Here is a 20,501-nt window from a genome sequence, read left to right on the forward strand (position 1 = left end):
TCAAGAACATTTGTTATGTATGTCATTTGATATTTTATGAGAATCATATGTAAATGCTTTGCAAATTCCTCTGTAACAATTTGAGATGAAACAATAAGGAAGATAATGAAAGTAATTTCATCCAGAAACATATCTTGGGGGATTGTGTTCAGAATTTAAAATTTCCAAGTGAATGGGCTAATCTTGTGAAAAGTTTACAGAAATCTGTATAAGCACAATATCATTTTCATTTTTACCGGTTTTGAGCTCTAGAGGTTCTATAGCCCAGAGTATTAACTGAGCTTTGATGGATGCTAACTTAGAGGGGAGTTTCACTTCTTTAAATCACCTATACTTCCTGTACCTGGGTTTTTTCTTGGGAGTTCTCCTATTTCTATATTGACCATATTTAGTTCTCCTTACTTTTTAAAATTAGAAATGAAATAAGCACTGCCTGATACAGGATAGACCGTAAGAAGGCAGTTAGTCATATGGCTTAAATTTGTGCAGAAATCCTTAAACTAGGAAGTCACTTGTTTTTCTTCACATCTGTCTTTACCTCAAATTGATTTTGCTGCATAAAGGTCTCAACTATTGTGTTTGGTCTTAGATCTTATACTAGGTACTTGACTCCTAAGCTTCATTTACTTGTGATTTTACTTGGTTCTTTCTGATAGTAATAATAGGTCTCATTTTCTAAAGCAGAGTACAACTGATTCATCTTTGACTTGCTGACCTTGATTTTTTGTTTGTTTTTAGTCTTCTCCTGGAACTTAAACATCATACTATAGGGTGTATTTTTATTCTTCCAAAAGAAGAGACCCATCTATATTTTTATTGAAATTTTGATGTACTCAAGACATCTAATCCTTCAATTGAAATGTTTTTAAATTCAGTATGAAATTCCCTTTAATAAACTTTGGCATGAAAGACTACTTTTTAAATATCTATATGCAGGCTCTGCATACATCTGGAATCTGTTTAAGATATGTAATAAGTTCCTTGTAAGTTTGAGATCTTATATGTTTTTTTTTAATCAACATGATGCATAAGTTTTTTTTCTAAAAAAAACAGCATCTACTTAAAGGGATTTATGACTAAAATTGCTTATTTTTCTACAGAGTTGTCTGCTGGTTCTCAGCTTGAAGAAGATTCTACAGTCCTTATTGATCCTTTTTCTTGGCGTTACCATTTTTTGAAGCAAAGTTAACCTAGTTTGCTAGCTTGAGCTTTCTTTTTGGCCTTCTTTTAAAAAAAATTTTTTAAGTCTATAAACTAGACAAGAGATAGTTCTACAATGTCCAAGTCATTCCAGCAGTCATCTCTCGGTAGGGACTCGCAGGGTCATGGGCGTGACCTGTCTGCAGCAGGAATAGGCCTTCTTGCTGCTGCTACCCAGTCTTTAAGTATGCCAGCATCTCTTGGAAGGATGAACCAGGGTACTGCACGCCTTGCTAGTTTAATGAATCTTGGAATGAGTTCTTCATTGAATCAACAAGGAGCTCATAGTGCACTGTCTTCTGCTAGTACTTCTTCCCATAATTTGCAGTCTATATTTAACATTGGAAGTAGAGGTCCACTCCCTTTGTCTTCTCAACACCGTGGAGATGCAGACCAGGCCAGTAACATTTTGGCCAGCTTTGGTCTGTCTGCTAGAGACTTAGATGAACTGAGTCGTTATCCAGAGGACAAGATTACTCCTGAGAATTTGCCCCAAATCCTTCTACAGCTTAAAAGGAGGAGAACTGAAGAAGGCCCTACATTGAGTTATGGTAGAGATGGCAGATCTGCTACACGGGAACCACCATACAGAGTACCTAGGGATGATTGGGAAGAAAAAAGGCACTTTAGAAGAGATAGTTTTGATGATCGTGGTCCTAGTCTCAACCCAGTGCTTGATTATGACCATGGAAGTCGTTCTCAAGAATCTGGTTATTATGACAGAATGGATTATGAAGATGACAGATTAAGAGATGGAGAAAGGTGTAGGGATGATTCTTTTTTTGGTGAGACCTCGCATAACTATCATAAATTTGACAGTGAGTATGAGAGAATGGGACGTGGTCCTGGCCCCTTACAAGAGAGATCTCTCTTTGAGAAAAAGAGGGGCGCTCCTCCAAGTAGCAATATTGAAGACTTCCATGGACTCTTACCGAAGGGTTATCCCCATCTGTGCTCTATATGTGATTTGCCAGTTCATTCTAATAAGGTGAGTTAATGCAACAGATACTTCTAATTTCTTTTACATTGTAGTGCCTATTCTGTATTTACCTATATCTTTTACTCTAATTCTGTAGTCTGGTGACACTGAGTTGATCGAGAATTTTTATGCTTTTGAGAACACTTTATTTGGAAGGTAATTGTTTTTGAGCATTAAACCAGGGCTTTACATTAATACAATCTGCCTAGATTACTTCTGGCCACAAAGCTGTCATCCACTGGGATTATCTTGTTGGTTTTTGGCATCAATATGTTCTTCTTAATCATATATTTAAGCAGGTTTTTTTGTCTGCTTTGTTGAATTGTTTTAAGTATTTTTTTTTTTTTTTTTGCAGTCAATGTGCTCTGCCATTCAGGATGCTAGATTTCAGCTCTCCATCTGTCTTGATTGCTGATTTGTATGTAGTAAAGATGTATTCTTGAACAATTCTCTTTTTTTCCTTATCTGTGGCTACAGGGAAAGAGTTAATGTAGAGCCCTGGTGTTTGTTTCAGTATGTTTCATATTTTAGATTAGTTCATTCTTCTTTTTTAATTTCCCTTTGACACAAACTCTCATACTATGACTGAAATTTTTCATCATTTTTTTTCTCCTTTTCCACAACTTTCTTAAACATACTTCAAAACTCACTTTTTATTATCCCATATTGCATCTGTCCCTTTAGAGACTTGGAAAAATCAACTACTGCAGTATCCTGCTCTATGTTCCTCATAAGCATATTCTTTTTCTGACTAGGCTTAGACTTCTGGTATAGTTATTTGAGCAAAAGGGAAAAAAAATTTTATATATATATATATATATATATATATCTCTAATTCTCCTTTGCTTTAATTATCACATCTAGCAAAATGGGAGCTTTTTCAAAATGCCCTTATAAATACGTTGTCCTTTCTCTTCCAACATTTTCAATGTTACTTATTCTCACTGAATTTTTTTTGATATACAGTGCAGTTGACTTAAAAGTCAACATAAATAGCACTCTAATAGCTTGGTTATGATCTCTGACCGTCCATATTTCCTGATGTGCTGTACAGTTATTCTACTTAACATGTTGCTGCCATGAAATTGGATTTGATGATTACTATTCAGGATTTTTTCTTTACAGTAACATCTGGAAGGATCATTTCTTTTTCGTATCTTTTTCCCTTTAAAATGCAATTTTTAGTGCCTTGATTTTTTGAGTAAACTAAATCATAGATCATGAGTGATTTTGTTTTTAATATTCTATTTAAAAGTATTACCAGCCACTCCCTTTTCTGTGTTTGGCTCTCAGTATTTTTGCCTCAGGTAATTAAGAGAATAGACTTCTTCCATTTGAATTTACAGAATACTTTGAAAAATGTCTTTAAGAAGTTAATTCTTAGCTAAATTTATTTCTGTAGTACAAAAATCTTTTGAATTATTGTGTAATAGATTAAGTACAGCACAAAGAATATTTTAATCTTTAATCCAAATAAACTAAACTAACATCAAGTGCTAAATTTAAATTCCTAAATTAATTTTTATTGAAGATGTGACCCCAAACTCCTAAAAGTTAGGGAATTTTATTTGCTAGGTGTCTTTAGTGTTGTCTTTTTCCAAATATGTTGGATAAAGTTTTAGCTCTGGTGGGAGTTGATTTAATGAAAAGGTCCACAAAACTTTGGTGACTCAGTTTTTTCTGTTACTTCTTCCTTTTTGCAGAATGGGCAATATTTCAGTGTTCTCAGATAGGGTCTCTAAATTCCAAGGAAAATAGCTAGTTACAGTGTTTCAAATGAAGGTGATTCTAAGGGACTTAAAATCTTTGCTAATGGAGTCCTCATACATCAAGAGCTATTGCTGGAAATCTTATTCTGACTTTGAGCAGTATTTACCCTTGTTGCTTGCACATAGAAAAACACTAAAGGACCATAAAAGGAAACCGCAAGAGGGCTTTAATCAGAGAAAAGTTTCACTTATTATATGTGATTAATCTTTTCTCTCCAAATTTTGCTATTAGTTCCTGAACAATAATATTACTAAAACACTATAGTTAAATGGATCTAAATTAATGAAAAAAAAAAGTTTTTAAATATCTGATGAAACTTTGGATTCAAGAGTAATATACCCTGCCCTAGTGCAAGAGGTATTTTAAACCTGTCAAAATGCTTAGGCTCTAGCTGGTTTTGGTATTATGCCACAGTATTGGGAACATTTAAGAATTACTTGAGGTCCATTGATTGATTGATTGATTTGCAAAATTTATATTTGTAAATTGGGCCAATTTTAAGAAGTTTAAGCACTCGGGTTGTCTTAATGTATTCCAGTTTCCTTAACATAGCTCATGTTTTCTGAGTATCTGCGTTATTGAAAAAAATAACTATTTACCTTTAGTTGTGGTCCTTTCTCATTTAATAGCTGATACAGAAACAATGACTTGAGAGAAAATTCCTGTGGTAAAAGTAGATAATGAAAATTTTTAAACATTTAATCCTGCTCTCTGGTATTGCTGCATAACTTGGAAAATCTGTTCTTTTCACTTAGTGGTAGTGTTAAATAATTTACATAATCAAAACTTCATCTTACAATGAAATAAGGAACTTGTAGGTGAAAAACGTGATCTAATTTATCATCATTATTTGATATTTTGAGTGACTTTCAGTGATGGTGTTGCTTTTATTTCTTCCTAGTTCATTTTAGAATGTCAAATTACTTTTCTCCACAACCTCAGACTTCCCTCAAATTCTTTTCACTTAGAGTGCCCACTACAGCCTTTCACCGTCTTGTCACTTGAGCTCATAGTTTTCCTTTTAGTATTATTCTAAAAGCCCTTAAGGTCTTTATTCTGCCATTCCAGAAGTGCTTCTCCCAAATTATCCTTTCTTTATATAATTTAGGTATCTCAAAGCCTGTTAAGGTGAATATAGTTTTCCTGCAGAACTTCTCCATTCAAAATGTGAATCCTTTTACCTTATTAATCTGATGTGAAAGCTACCTCAGTTTAGAATCAAGGATATAGGTTTTTTAAAAACCCTTTTGACTCTTAATCCTCACTTTAAACCAAAGATGTTGATGGGGTAGTGTAGATTAGGAATGTGGGTGGGTTTGGGAGATACATAATAATTCTTTGATCTTGGCCTTCCTTCTAGTACTTTGAAAGACCAGCTACATTTTTACCTTAAGTTTGAACCTTTAAAGAGCATAGAGGATTGGATATAAATAGTTTTCTGTTCAACTAGATGCCTTTCCATCTCCTATGAATTAGAAACGTGCATAATAGGGTAACTTTTACTCCTCTCCCAACACACTGCTTCTCAAGGACGTTTTAAATAAAATCTGAATATTTTTATTTCAGAAAATTCTAAGTTAAGGTATTTGTTTAATCCCTCTTATGAATTTTGTGAACTTGACCTATGGCACCTCTTCTTACAGCCATTTAAAAAGTGTCCTCCAATAAGTCAGTGGTCTGTTGCTTTGCAAGTACAAACTTTTTATATCCCAAATAAACTGGTTGTGGAGCCAGCTGAAGAGATTTCTTTAGGTTCCTTAGCTATTAGCCATTATTTTTAAAAAGATAATCTAGCTTTGAGGTACAGCTTCCATAGTTCTTTCACAGGATGTTAATTCTTTTAGGGGAGAGGAAGTATGTAAGCTGTTGTAATATAAATCCTTTTTTTTTAATTGGGTTTATAAAACACCATTCTGAAGCTTTTCAAGAAGGTAGCTCTTGCAATTTGGTTTCTTATTTTAGTTTAGCTCTAAGTGAGACTCCCTTTTAAAAACATTGCCTGACCGTGTTTTATATTCCAAATATAATGTATTAGGTAGTGTGGATGTGACGGAAGTTGCCTCATTTTGTGGGAATTTGTGAGACCATACTTGTAAAGCAGGAATTGTAAAACGAGATAGCTTTATAAGCAATGTAATGACAGTTAATTTTTTTTCTTTTTTGGGCACTTATGTGCCTGGCAATGTTCTGATAAGCAGTTTACCTTTAGTCATTCACTTTACATAAAATCCTAGGAAAGTATTGAATCATAGTAAATTTAAATTTCAATAATAGGTACTGATAGGTACCAAGGATTCATGTCTATTAAGTGGCACCTTGGGAATGGAACCTAGTCAGTCTGACAGCAAAGCCTGCTTTTCCTAACTCCTCTTTCTTCAGTTGTCTGAAACATTGATCATTTATATGTGGATTTTTTTTTTTTAACTAAAGAAAGGAAAGCTTATTTTCATAAAATAGGAAAGAAGTTAATCCCTTAAAGTAAAAATAACCACAGAGGAGCACAAATACTGATGAATATGTTTCCCTTCCTAAAATTTGGAAACAGACATTCCTGAAATTTGCTTCTTTACTTATGGGAAGTAGAATGGGACCATTTTCTAGAAAAACCATTCCTGTTGAATCTTAGCTTTTCATGGCTGTAGTACACTTGGAACACACTTTAAAGCTGGATAAAATTAACTAGTCACATAACATTTCTAGAAAAGTAGATAGAAGCATGGATATTTTATCATAGAGTTTTATAAAAGCAGTTCTAATGATACAATATATATAATCCAGTTTGGTCCACAGCAGAGATTAGTATGTCTAGGTGATCTCAAGGTCAGTTGTTATTCTTGATCTTTATTAACTCTCTTTTCCCTGTCAGGTCTATTAGTATGTTAACCAAGTTAATCCAGTTTTTCCAAGAATGTGCATGGCGTATTTGAGGGCAGGATCATGCTACAAGGATTCAGAGAAATGGTTTTAAATTAATTTGTTGTAACTATTGAATGATCAGGTGTTTTCTATAGTCTGTCATGCTTGAAAAGCATATGTTATACTGAATGCAAATTAACTTCCTAGAGTTTGAATGGTTCAAATGAAAAATATTTTAGCTTTATTTTTGTTAATTCTACTAATTTACTTTGCTGCAGGAGTGGAGTCAACATATCAATGGAGCAAGTCACAGTCGTCGATGCCAGCTTCTTCTTGAAATGTAGGAGTTTGAAATACCTTTAAAGCATCCGTACCGTGAATCAGAAACAGCCATTGATTGGTTTTGGGGAGTTCATCACTTGCTTGTAATATCCACATTGTTCAACACTGTGTAGTTGATACTGACCAGGCCTTACCAGTTACAAACAAAATGTTTAGATCTGGAATCTCATTTCAGAACATTAGGTTCAGTGTTAGTGGTGTTTTTTATTTAATATTATTTGTAGGGCAAATAAACATGGGCTGTCTTTCTGCAAATTGCAAGAATTTTTAATACACTTAAAAGATGGCCTTTGATACATAGAATAAACTCAGGCATTTTCAGTAACAATTAATACATGCTCTAAAAATATAGCAGATAGAAAAGTCATTAGGAATTAGAAGTTGTCGAGCAAAATCCATCAAGATACACTTTTTGCTTTTGAGTGACCTTTGGTTCTGATTTTAAGCTGCTGGAATGGAATGGAATTCATAAAGAATCTCCCTGCTGAAACACACATACCCGTTGTTCACTAGACTGCCAGTTTTCACATATGTCTAGCTCCGTTGGGGCTTTCTTTACTTTCTAGTGTCACAACTCTGTTTTTGCTATTGGCATTTAATATTGGAGAAGGAAAACCTGCGGTTGGTCCTTATTTCTGTATATACCCACATTTCCAATTCCTCATGCAGCACTTCTTCCTCCTTATGACTTACCAAATAAGTATAAAATTAAACTTAAATGCATATTATCTAAATTTTCATTATAGAACACGTTTGTTCCTGTTCATTTGGATTATTTTGAAGTTCTGGAGGTTTTTTTTTTTTTTTGAAGTATCTATATGATATGTTTTAAATTATAGTATTTCTAACACTTAGACTCTCCTGTAACTTCACTAATAAATAAACTCTGTTTTAAAGGCCAAACAAGGCTGTTTTATGAAAAGGACAGTTTTATTTTAAAGTTAATTTTCTGGTCTCTTTAAAGCTACCCAGAATGGAATCCTGACAGTGATACAGGACACACAATGTAAGTTAAAATTTTTAAGCTCTTGTTAATAAAGGAGATCATTGTAAGGAATTCAGGTTAAACTTTCAAAATTTATAAGCAAATATTTTCTGAGTATCTTCATTAAATATGAGGGTTTGGTATAAGTCACTGTGGGTGAAAGAATCTTTAGAATTCTAATTTTTATGTTAGTGATTATTATGTTATTGTTATTACAGCTTTTCCCCTAGTTACTTCACACATAAATGCCTGCAAAGATTGGAATTATAATCATTAAAGGGGTATTTTAACAATAATTCTTAATTATTTTTGATGAAACGTTTTGTATTCATTACATTTTACGTCTCACATTACTAGGGGTGATCCATTCATGCTGCAGCAGTCTACAAACCCAGCACCAGGAATTCTGGGACCTCCACCTCCCTCATTTCATCTTGGGGGACCAGCGGTTGGACCAAGAGGAAATCTGGGTGATTATAAAATTTGTTACCTTTCTCTGAGAGCTTTTACTAAAAATGAAATGCAGTGATTAGAGGTAAAAGAAGGCTTGTTGAAAAATTAATCAAAATAACATCATATTTCATGAGAAGACATGGTTCTTATTATACTTGTAGTAACCTCTGATTTGTGTTTGAAAGATGTCTTGTTTTCCTGAGGTGCCTGGGTGGCTCAGTCGGTTAAGCATCCGACTCTTGATCTCAGGGTTGTGAGTTCTGGCCCTGCATTGGGCTCCTAGCTGGATGTAGAGCCTGCTTTAAAAAGTCGGGGGGGGGGTGCATGTGTGGTTAAGTTGGTTAAGTGTCCCTACTCCTGGTTTCTACTCCGTTCCTAATCTCAGGGTCCTGAGATGGAAGCCCTTGTAAGACTCTAGGCTCAGCAGAGAGTCTGCTTCTCTTCTTCCTCTGTCCCCCCACTCCGCGCCCTTCTCTGCTCTTTCTCGCTCTCTCAGATATATATATATTTTTTAAGATGTCCCATTATGTTATAACAAGTATATTTATTACAAGATCTTTAAAAAAATCACTTTTTGTCTATAAAGGTGCTGGAAATGGGAACCTGCAAGGACCAAGACACATGCAGAAAGGCAGAGTGGTCAGTAATACAACTCTTACTTTATTTTGGGGGGAAGTGTAATTTAACTTTGAGATTCTTGTAAATTGAGTCTGTATTCTAGTCCTTTATTATAGAAAGGCTGCTGTATTGTTTGAAAACTATCAGGCTTCTATAGGACTTAGAGTTCAAAGTTTAATTTTCATATACCCATAGTATAGAGAACTCATCTTGAGTGTAAGAAATTTTGCTGCAGGAGCGCCTGGGTGGCTCAGTGGGTTAAGCCTCTGCCTTTGGCTCAGGTCATGATCTCAGGGTCCTGGGATCCTCGAATCAGGCTCCCTGCTCGGTGGGGAGCCTGCTTGCCCCTCTGCCTACTTATGATCTCTGTCTGTCAAAAAAAAAAAAAATTGAGATACTTTATTTTTAAAAAGGGAAAGAAATCTTGTTGTCCATTTATGTCTACAGTATCCTATTTAAAAATAACTGTAACTGCAGAGGGTTCCTGGGTGGCTCACTTGGTTAAGTGACTGCCTTTGGCTCAGGTCATGGCCCCGGAGTCCTGGGATCGAGGTCCGCATCAGGCTCCCAGCTCCATGGGGAGTCTGCTTCTCCCTCTGACCTCTCCTCTCATGCTCTCTTTCACACACTCTCTCTCAAATGAATAAATAAAATCTTAAAAACAAAAAAAAAACTGCAGAGGCTTTCTGAAACTTTGAGATATACCCCAGTGAATCTGATTTCCTGTGTAGTTTTAAAATTCTCTAGAATGTTATGAGTTGCTTTAAATACTTAATCTGTTCTGGTTAACTTTAGACTGTGAAACTTGTAATATGTAACATGTTTTCATCTTGATTCTAAAGAGACCTCTTGACTTGATTTTTTCCTAATGGATAGGAAACAAGCCGAGTTGTTCACATCATGGATTTTCAACGAGGGAAAAACTTGAGATACCAACTGTTACAGCTGGTGGAACCATTTGGAGTCATTTCAAATCATCTGATTCTAAATAAAATTAATGAGGTATGAGTTGAAATAAGTGTAGTATTTATTTATTACTAATATAGTTCCTAAAGGAATTATATGATTTTATATTAGAAAAAGCCCTCAGTGTGATCTTAAATCATTAATATGGAATGTTAATAGAGAAAAAAGCAAATAGTTGAAGTATGTCAATAGCATTAATTTCTAGGCCTAATGGATTAATTTATTAATTGTCCTTAAGCAGTAAAATTGTCATTATATTACTGTAAGGGCTATAAAAGGATGATAATTCTTTGAGAAGCCATTCCAAACTTTTATCAAAATGGATGCAAATTATTATTTGAAATACAGTAGACATAATAAATGACACTTGGGTAGCATGAAGGTAGTAAATTCTGAGATGACCTTTTAAAAAAACAGCAAATTAACTGTGTTGATTCTGTTTTTAGACTCTTAAAAATGCTTCCTAATGATTTAATATATCTAGAAAGACTTGGGCAGTCTTGTTTTATTTTGGAAATAATAATTTTGTCCCAATTTTAGGCATTTATTGAAATGGCAACTACAGAGGATGCTCAAGCTGCAGTGGATTATTATACAACCACACCAGCATTAGTATTTGGCAAGCCAGTGAGAGTTCATTTATCACAGAAGTATAAAAGAATAAAGGTAATTACCAATTATTTCCAGATTTGTACCACCAACCATTTAATACATCGTTTTAATATTTATTAACTTTAGCTACTTTAAGTTGTTGCTAGTAACTAGAATTACCTTAACTATTAACAAATAATTATAGGATAACTACCACCATTTGACTTGCCTGTTTGCTTGTTTATTATTTAGAAACCTGAGGGGAAGCCAGACCAGAAGTTTGATCAAAAGCAAGAGCTTGGACGTGTGATACATCTCAGCAATTTACCTCATTCTGGCTATTCTGACAGTGCAGTTCTCAAGCTTGCTGAGCCTTATGGAAAAATAAAAAATTATATACTGATGAGGATGAAAAGTCAGGTAATCCCAAACATAGAAGCTTTTAAGGAGGATTGTGGGGAAAGGAAAGGGGAAATAAGACAGTATCAGAGAGGGAGACAAACCATAAGGGACTTTCAACAATAGGAAACAAACTGAGTGTTGCTGGTGAGAGGGCAGGGGTAAGGGGGTAATGGGCATTAAGGAGGACACGAGATGTAATGAGCACTAGGTGTTACATGCAACTGAAAAATCACTGAACTTTACCTCTGAACTAATAATACACTCTATGTTAATTGAATTTAAATAACTTTTTAAAGATTTTTTTTTTTTTCTAATTTGACAGAGATTACAAGTAGTCAGAGAGGCAGGCAGAAAGAGAGGGGAAGCAGGCTCCCCATTGAGCAGGGACCCCAGTGCGGGGATCCCAGGATCCTGAGATCATGACCTGAGCCAAAGGCAGAGGCTTAACCCACTGAGCCACCCAGGTGGTCCCCTAAATAACTTTTAAAAATTTTTAAGATAATTAGTACTCTAAGGTTTTTTCTGTATCTTTGTTTTTAATAAAGGGAGAATAATTATCTTCTCGTAAATTTTAAATTTTCTTTGCTTAATAAGTGGTGTTTTTTGTTTGTTTTTTTTAAGTCACAGTGGATTCTCAGTGTGTAAAACAGTAAATACTGAGAAGCTATAAAGTGGAAAAGTAAACGTGGTAACACTTTGCTTCCAAGTGTGCATCTAGAAAAATCTCCCTGTGTGTATATAGGTATACTGTTTCTTTCTTGCCCCATTGGTATTACATTACAGTGTTGCTTTCCACTTTATTTATGATTCCATTGAGTAAGCTGTAAAAAAAATTTAACTTCCTGAGTTGATGGGATATTTAAAGGTTTTTGGACTGTACCATTGATCTCTTATAAGCTGATTGCTTTTTTTTTTCTTTTCTTTTTTTCTTTTTCCTTTTTTTTGTTTAAGGCCTTTATTGAGATGGAGACCAGAGAAGATGCAATGGCAATGGTCGACCACTGCTTGAAAAAGGCCCTTTGGTTTCAGGGGAGATGTGTGAAAGTTGACTTGTCTGAAAAATATAAAAAATTGGTACTGAGGGTATGTAGTTCTGAATTTGTCATCATTATAAAGCTTGTTTCACATATTTCAAGCACAGCATGCTTATACACGTTTTTATTTGCTAAGAATACAGGATTTGGTTATTTAAAGATAACAATGTTTTTTCCCTTGGTGTTCTTCAGTAGAATTTTGTTGTTTTTTTAATGGTGTTATGTTCAAAATGCCTTCATTGGTTTTATTTATATTTAAGATTTTATTTGAACTTGAGTTCTACCAAGAACTTACTTGCTTACTCGAGGCAGCTTACATTCTTAGGTATGGTTACTGGGATTGAATAAGCTTATTTGATATGAAGGATGTTCCTTAACTGTTAGTTAATTAGGTAATTATATAATCTGCAAATGAATGTATTCTAATACATTTATTTAACTGATACAAAATTTTGTCTTTTAGATTCCCAACAGAGGCATTGACTTACTGAAAAAAGATAAATCTCGGTAATTTCATTTTATGTGTATATATACACTGGTATATTAAACTTTTGTTTCCCAACTCAGGAGAATTAATTGAGGGGGTATCCTTTTGATTTCAGGAAAAGATCTTATTCTCCAGATGGCAAAGAATCTCCAAGCGATAAGAAATCCAAGATTGATGGTTCCCAGAAGACTGAAAGTACAACTGAAGGTAAAGAACAAGAAGAGAAATCAGGTGAAGATGGTGAAAAAGATACAAAGGATGACCAAGCTGAGCAAGAACCTAACATGCTTCTTGAATCTGAAGATGAGCTACTCGTGGATGAAGAAGAAGCAGCAGCACTGCTAGAAAGTGGCAGTTCGGTGGGAGATGAGACAGATCTTGCTAATTTAGGTGATGTCGCTTCTGATGGGAAGAAGGAACCTTCGGACAAAGCTGTGAAAAAAGATGGAAATGCCAGTGCTTCGGCAGCTGCAAAGAAAAAGCTGAAAAAGGTAAAGGAAGATTGTATGTTGACCTGTGTTGACAGAAAACTAGATCAGATAAATGTTTCTTATTATTTACATTAGCAGCATCAGCTTAAAGGGAATCAGTCACTTACATTAGAAAAAATCAGGTATGAACCATTTATAGAATTAATATTTAAAAGTAAACTCTGCAATAAATAGGTTATATAAGACTTTTTATAGTAGTTGTTAAAAAGTGTCAACTAACAGAAGGAAGTTTTTAGTCAGGTAGGAGGAAGTCCTAAATCTACGTATGTTTGTGTATTGTAGTGTGTAAGTACTGGTAAGCATCCTTTTAGTACAGCTTATTTTTATTTTTATTTATTTTTTAAAGATTTTATTTATTTGACATAGAGAGATCACAAGTAGGCAGAGGCAGGCAGAGAGAGAGGGGGAAGCAGGCTCCCTGCCGAGCAGAGAGCATGATGTGGGGCTCAATCCCAGGACCCTAAGATCATGACCTGAGCTGAAGGCAGAGGCTTTAACCCACTGAGCTACCCAGGCGCCCCAGTACAGCTTATTTTTGAAAAGATGGGATAGGAGTTTATAATAAGTTAATTGGCCCAAGATAGTAAAAACATTTGCCATTCATTTAAAAATTGTTAAACTTGGGGCATCTGGCTGGCTTGGTCAGTGGAGCATGCAACTCTTGATCTTGGGGTTGTGGGTTCAGGCCCCAGGTTGGGAATAGAGATTACTTAAAAATAAGATCTTATTTTGTTAAGCTTGAAGAATTCTCATATTTGAGAAACATAAACTTGATCAGATAATACAGTAACTTTTAAGACATTTTGCTTAGAACACATGTCACCTTATAAGCATATAAGGTGAATACAAATATAAAAATATATACAAAGCATAAAGAATAGTAAAACAAAAGACCATGATCTACTGATTATCTGCATTAAGGATTAGAGCACTAAAATGCCTTTGAAGCCCCTTATGTTAAATGGCTCTTTCAGTGAGAGAGGTCCTTTCCTGTCCATTAGTTCCTTGTAAGCAACATTCAGCCATTGGAAGGCAGATTTTGTTGGTTTGGTCACATAACATTGTTTTGTTTTTTTGTTGTTGCCTTTTTTAAAGATTTTATTTATTTGAAAGAGAGCAAGCCAGCAGGAGCAGGGGAGAGGGGCAGAATGAGAGGGTGAATCTTCCTGCTTCCTGCTGAGCAGGAAGCCTGACAGAGGATTGGATCCGAGGACCCTGGGATTGTGGCGTTTGGTGACGTGAGCAAAAAGCTGACATTTAAGCTACTGAGTCACTCAGGTGCCTAGTCACATAACTTAGTCTTAAAGTTACTGTTCTGGCTGAAGTGGATGATTGTTGCATAATGTTTGCACTCTTTTTTTTTTTTTTTTTTTTTAATTTGACAGAGATCACAAGTAGGCAGAGCAGCAGGCAGAGAGAGAGGGGAAGCAGGTTCCCAAATGAGCAGAGCCCAGTGCGGGGCTTGATCCCAGGACCTGAGTGGGAGGCAGAGACTTAACCCACTGAGCCATGCAGGCGCCCCAGAACTTTATATTTGCACTCTTAAGAGCTGATACTTATTACATGCTATAAATTTTTCTGAGCTCTTTGTGTATGCTAATAAACTTAATCCTCACAGTAACTATAAGCAGCAGATAAATACCTTTATTAACCTGGTTTTATGAATGAGAAAATTTAGGCATAGAGAAGTTCAATAAGTTGTCCTTGGTCATACTGCTTGTAAGTGGCAGTCAGAATTTAGACATAGGCAGTCATGCTCCAGAGCTTGATTTTTTTTTTTCCTTTTTTAACCACTTTCGAGACTTAGTGTTCTCTAAATAACAGTTGTATCCTAAGATACTGTCTTCCAAAGGATAATATTGAACTACTTTTATCAAAGCACTTTTTTTTTTTTTTTAAAGATTTTATTTATCTATTTGACAGACAGAGATCACAAGCAGGCAGAGAGGCAAGCAGAGAGAGAGAGGGAAGCAGGCTCCCTGCTGAGCAGAGAGCCCGATGCGGGGCTCTATCCCAGGACCCTGGGATCATAACCTTTAACCTGAGCCACCCAGGCGCCCTCAAAGCACATTTTTGATACAGTCCCTTGCAGCCTAATAGTTTTAAGAAGTGTAGAATATAATGTCCTTACCTCATTTATTTTCTGCTCTTCATGTGAGGCAAGCTTTTAATTATATAGTTTTAAAACAAAGTTGTTTTAAAAAAACAACAGTGATTTTGGGGGAGAAAGGAACAAGTCAGTATTTTGAAAGAATGAATAAGGACAAAGACGCTATCCCTTTCCCTTCAAGTAAAGCAAATGGAAGGGATGCTGCAGGATAATTGTTGCAGAGTAAATTTGTCTTTCTTAACAGCGTCGTTTCCCAGGGAGTATGGAAGGTTTTGTCACTCTAGATGAGGTTGGTGATGAGGAAGATTCGGAACTTCAGAAACTTCGTAAATCGGGCATGGCATTTAAATCTGGTGACAAAAATGATGATGGTTTGGTTGAAATTAAGGTGGACAAGATCGAGGAACTTGATCAAGAAAATGAAGCAGCGTTGGAAAATGGAATTAAAAATGAGGAAAATACAGAACCAGGCGCTGAATCTGCTGAGAATGCTGATGACCCCAACAAAGATACAAGTGAAAATGCAGATGGCCAAAGTGATGAAAACAAGGAGGACTATACAATCCCAGATGAGTATAGAATTGGACCATATCAGCCCAATGTTCCTGTTGGTGAGATATAAGGCTTTGTTCTTCCCCTCTCACCCCTTCCAAGTTCTATTACTAAATAATTTTTAAATTGGTCTTACATAAACTTTGATACCATTTTAAATTCATTTCTCTGCATAATGATTTGTAAATCTTAATCGATATATTCTTCTCCACTTAACCAACTCTCCTCATTCTGTATTATCTTTTGTTACCATTTCACAATATGTTCTTTCTCCACATAAAGGTTTCTGAGAATTTCACATGCTTTTTCTTTATCTTTTTTATATTTCTGCCTTTTTAAGGGTACAGTTAGGTGGACCTTAAACATCAGTTAAGTACAATTAACTAATGTTACTATGGTTTTTGTTTTGTTTTAGCTTAGGCTATAATGGACTTCTCACAAATATTCAAATAATGATGGAAAAAAGATTTGAGAACACTAATTAAAACTTCTGATTTACTAAATTTGTAAGAATGTATGTTTGTGTTCTAGGTATAGACTATGTGATACCTAAAACAGGGTTTTACTGTAAGCTGTGTTCACTCTTTTATACAAATGAAGAAGTTGCAAAGAATACTCATTGCAGCAGCCTTCCTCATTATCAGAAATTAAAGGTAAGACTGAATCTAAAAGAGTAGAGTTCTTTTATAAAAACAAATCGTATAAAGTTACACAAAGTAAAATGTGTATGGTACCTTCTGTAGACCCATCACAATGCCTTATCCTAGAGATGATACTTTTATTTCTTTGTTGATGGGCCTTAAGCAGTCTAATGAATTCTAGGAACATCTATTGAGCCTTTTTCTAAAGTACATTCTAATTAAATAATTGAATAATTTATTAGCCATGTTATAAATTCTCTTATAACTAAAGTTACTTCTTCCCAAGTGAGTATTAGGCCCTAATTTCTCTAATTTGGAAGATTCTGGAGGCCTGAATTCCAAGTGGAATAATAAAAGCTTTTTCAACTATTATGATGTGCCATGTCCCTTCATATTAATGATTTTTACGTTGTTATTTGATAATAATGATATTCTATAATAAATGGATTAAAAAATAAAACATTAATGAAGCATAACAAATTCCTATTTGGATATTTTGAAATTTGGTATTTTAGTGACTGCTTTAAGGACTGAGTATTAAAGCAAGTAATAGGGAAAAACTTGAAAGGCTTTTAATTCCGTAAGTACAAATAACCTGGTTTTTGCACTGCTTTGTAGTAGAGAGCTACTGGAATATTCCATTATCATACATGTTCTATGTGTTGATTTATATGGATAAAGATAGCCTTGGGGCGCCTGGGTGGCTCAGTGGGTTAAGCCGCTGCCTTCGGCTCAGGTCATGATCCCAGGTCCTGGGTTCAAGCCCCACATGGGGCTTTCTGCTCAGCAGGGAGCCTGCTTCCTCCTCTCTCTCTGTCTGCCTCTCTGCCTACTTGTGATTTCTCTCTGTCAAATAAATAAATAAAATCTAAAAAAAAAAAAATAGCCTTGATTTTGGAGGGGGGCGAGGGGATGGCCTTGAATTTAGGAAATAATGCCATTTCTTGGCTGTGTCACTAGTTTGAAATGAAGGTAGTCTTTGCTACCTGTATGTGTCTTACATTTAGCATATGAAAAAAGAATGGTGGTTTAATTGCATTAGTAGCAGAAGTTGTGTATTACATAGAACAGTGTTGAAATACAAAAGTTGTCTCAGTGCTTAATACTTTATAAGTGATATGCTTTCTAATATTTCCTAGCTATTCTAATTTTCATTTGTTTATTGGAGGTGACTTTATAATTCTGTGGGTTTTTTTTTTTAATTTTTTAAAAAATTTTAGTTATTTATTAGAGCATGAGAGGGGAGAGGTCAGAGGGAGAAGCAGACTCCCCCATTGGAGTTGAGAGCCCGATGCGGGACTCGATCCTGGGACTCCAGGATCATGACCTGAGCTGAAGGCATTTGCTTAACCAACTGAGCCACCCAGGCGCCCTCTATTATTCTATTTTAAAGAAACTTTGTCGACTTCACTAAAATGTATTGTGCAATATAATATTTTGCTAATGATAAATGACTTGATACTTTCCTGAGTGTTTTTTCCAATGGCTCCTCATCAGTTGGAACTAACTATAGAGTTGAGAAATTCTACCCAGAAGTAAAGAAACAATGGGTGTTTTACATTTGGTGGGGAGGGTTACTTATTAATGTTTTAATATGTCTAAGAACTCTAGAAATTACAGGTGCAATACAGGGGTCACCACTTTTGTAGATAAGGTGGGGTTTTGGGGGGGTGCGGAATATACCCACCGTCATTCATTTAAGTATTGGTATGGCTGGCTTTATTGCTGTAACAGAATTGAGTAGTTGAAATAAAGAATAGCCCACAAAGAAAATATTTACTACCCTTAAGAAAATGTTTCCCCACTTTAATGGAAGGCGCACTATTTGAATAATCCCATGTTATTTTTAACTACTGTATGTTCTTGGAATAGTGGCAGTTCTCTGCAAGTACGATCTTTGTTTTCTTATCTCTATAAGTTAATGTTAACTGTAAATTGGAATGATCTTTTTTTCCACATTTTACTATTTTTTCCATGTTTTTATGTACTATGATCTAGTTTAGTTTTGTACACTGACTTAACAAGAATACCAAATCTTTAAAATAACTGATAATGTTACAGCTAAATTACAATCAAATTCAAAAAGTTGGGTAGAGTATTTTATTTTGAAGTTCATCCTTTTAGTTTTTCTTAGGTGACTTAATCCTTGTAATTTCTTTTTTCTTTTCAGAAATTTCTGAATAAATTGGCAGAAGAACGCAGGCAGAAGAAGGAAGCTTAAAATGTGCAAGACGCTTAACAATTTCAAAGAAAATAATGGTTCTTTGTTTTTAATGTTAACCTTTTTTAAATACAATACTGATAGTTAGAAGAAAACTATTGTACTCTTTTGTTTTAGTGGAAAAATAATAGATGTCTGTTCATGTGTTAAGTGTTAGAGCAAAAATACATACACGGTTAAGTTAATGAAGAATTGTTTTTGTTTTATCAGAATGGTAAAAGACCGAAGTACTTTGTAGAGACTGACTCGTATGTAAGCTACTTAAGACAAATTGCACCACTAAGAAAAAAAGATGTAGAATCATTCAGAGAAATGAAATTTAGTTCCAGGCTTCAAAGAAATGTCAAAACTTTTGATTCCATTCAATAAAGAACAAAACCAATTGTATTTTTATTACTTTCATCTGAAACATTCCACATTTTAATCTGAGCCTTGCAGACTTTCATTTGGAGTTTGAAGCTTTTAGGTTGCTTTTTATTTGGAGATCTTCATGATATGAGATTGGCAATTAGAAAGCAGGTGCAGTTTTCTTTTAATGTCATGTTGTTGTTTAGGTAATAAGAAATACTAAGTAATTGGCTTTAGATTTTTGTAATTTTTTCCCCTAAGTTCCTGCTAGATTTCGTATTCTAGTAGTCAATGTATTTTCAGTGAAATGTAAAAACTACTCCCGTTCTCTTTGAGCAGTATTAATTTCTTGAGATCTTATTGCTTGTCACTTGAATCCTGTAGCTGTCATACATCTGGTATAAGCAACATTTGATTTTTGAAGTGTGTAGACCATCTCTTCATATTTCAAAATGTAATTTTACATTTCTGCATTTTAAAACAGTTTGGCCATAATCTAGACGCACGCTTCTAATTCACATACCTGCACATGTGACCTTTGTGAACAGAAATTTGCATGGATAATCTGTGTTTACTTGTAACTTTCTGGTAATATACTGCTTATATCTGTGGATTCAAGTTTCTGAAGTGAATACCAATAAAAAACTTAGGCCATGTTCATTGGTTATACATGTTTGGAATGTTAACCAATATTTTTGTCAGTTGTGGTTTTTATTCACTGTTACACTTCTTTGCATGCTTTAACAAATTATTACATTTTTAATCTAGAGTGTTCTAAAGACTGCTACTAAAGATCTGAGTTTTAAAGTTTTTGGTGCTGGTGGATTTCTTGTTCCTGTTACATAAAAATGGGGCTATTCGTGGTCTTTAAAAACCTTTGGAGGTTAAAATGATAAGAGTGAAGAAATGGCAAAAGCTCATGTTTAAACCTGTCTTAAGTATCAAACAATAAAGTTGGAAATAAGATGGAGTATCAAGAATTAGTTCTATCAGCTTTTCAAAATTTTTTCGGGTTCTTGGTGTAAAGGATTTACCTATTGTCAAAAACAAATTTTTAATGTTAAAAAATAGAAGAACTTAATAAGAATTCTCTTTGGAACTCTTAGGTCTGAATGTGTTTAAGGGATCTATCAGAATTTTGTGGTGTATCTCTGAAAGGCAGTTAACTTTTTAATGTGACATGCACAAAAAATCCTCGCCAGTTTATTTCTGCAGTTTAATTTTGGCCTTTACTAATTACCCACTTTTGTTTATTCCAACTGTTAACTAACAGCAAGCAACACGAAGTATCAAGTATGCATTGGAATCCCTAATTGTTTCCTGTCAATGACAGCATTTTTTCATAGGCCCGACTTTGTTGGCTCTACCAAGCTATAGAAGAGAAAGTTCAGTATCTTCATTTGATAACATTTAGAAAGCAAAAATTTTCATAAGTAAGCTATTAGTATTTCCCAT

At 34.7% G+C, this 20,501-nt stretch overlaps 1 protein-coding gene across 6 annotated transcripts in view; it reads left to right on the forward strand.

Moving 5' to 3' along the window:
* The window catches only part of MATR3 (matrin 3), a 29,874-nt gene extending 9,848 nt beyond the window's left edge, over positions 1-20,026 (forward strand). For 3 of the 6 annotated variants that reach the window (XM_047729762.1, XM_047729763.1, XM_047729764.1), the window contains 14 exons: positions 1,101-2,188; positions 7,084-7,145; positions 8,112-8,153; positions 8,490-8,602; positions 9,172-9,224; positions 10,080-10,205; positions 10,710-10,835; positions 11,013-11,180; positions 12,114-12,245; positions 12,660-12,703; positions 12,799-13,174; positions 15,529-15,895; positions 16,368-16,489; positions 18,648-20,026. In XM_047729762.1, coding sequence (XP_047585718.1) covers positions 1,277-2,188; positions 7,084-7,145; positions 8,112-8,153; positions 8,490-8,602; positions 9,172-9,224; positions 10,080-10,205; positions 10,710-10,835; positions 11,013-11,180; positions 12,114-12,245; positions 12,660-12,703; positions 12,799-13,174; positions 15,529-15,895; positions 16,368-16,489; positions 18,648-18,698 — 2,694 coding nt within the window. In that variant the 5' untranslated portion in view covers positions 1,101-1,276 and the 3' untranslated portion in view covers positions 18,699-20,026. Of the gene's footprint in view, positions 1-1,100; positions 2,189-7,083; positions 7,146-8,111; positions 8,154-8,489; positions 8,603-9,171; positions 9,225-10,079; positions 10,206-10,709; positions 10,836-11,012; positions 11,181-12,113; positions 12,246-12,659; positions 12,704-12,798; positions 13,175-15,528; positions 15,896-16,367; positions 16,490-18,647 lie in introns of those variants that run through there. The other 3 variants (XM_047729767.1, XM_047729766.1, XM_047729765.1) reach the window with 2 other exon arrangements.
* Positions 20,027-20,501: the final 475 nt, after the last annotated feature.

Source organism: Lutra lutra, chromosome 5 (assembly GCF_902655055.1).
Source record: "Lutra lutra chromosome 5, mLutLut1.2, whole genome shotgun sequence".
Classification (NCBI taxonomy): Eukaryota; Metazoa; Chordata; class Mammalia; order Carnivora; family Mustelidae; genus Lutra; species Lutra lutra.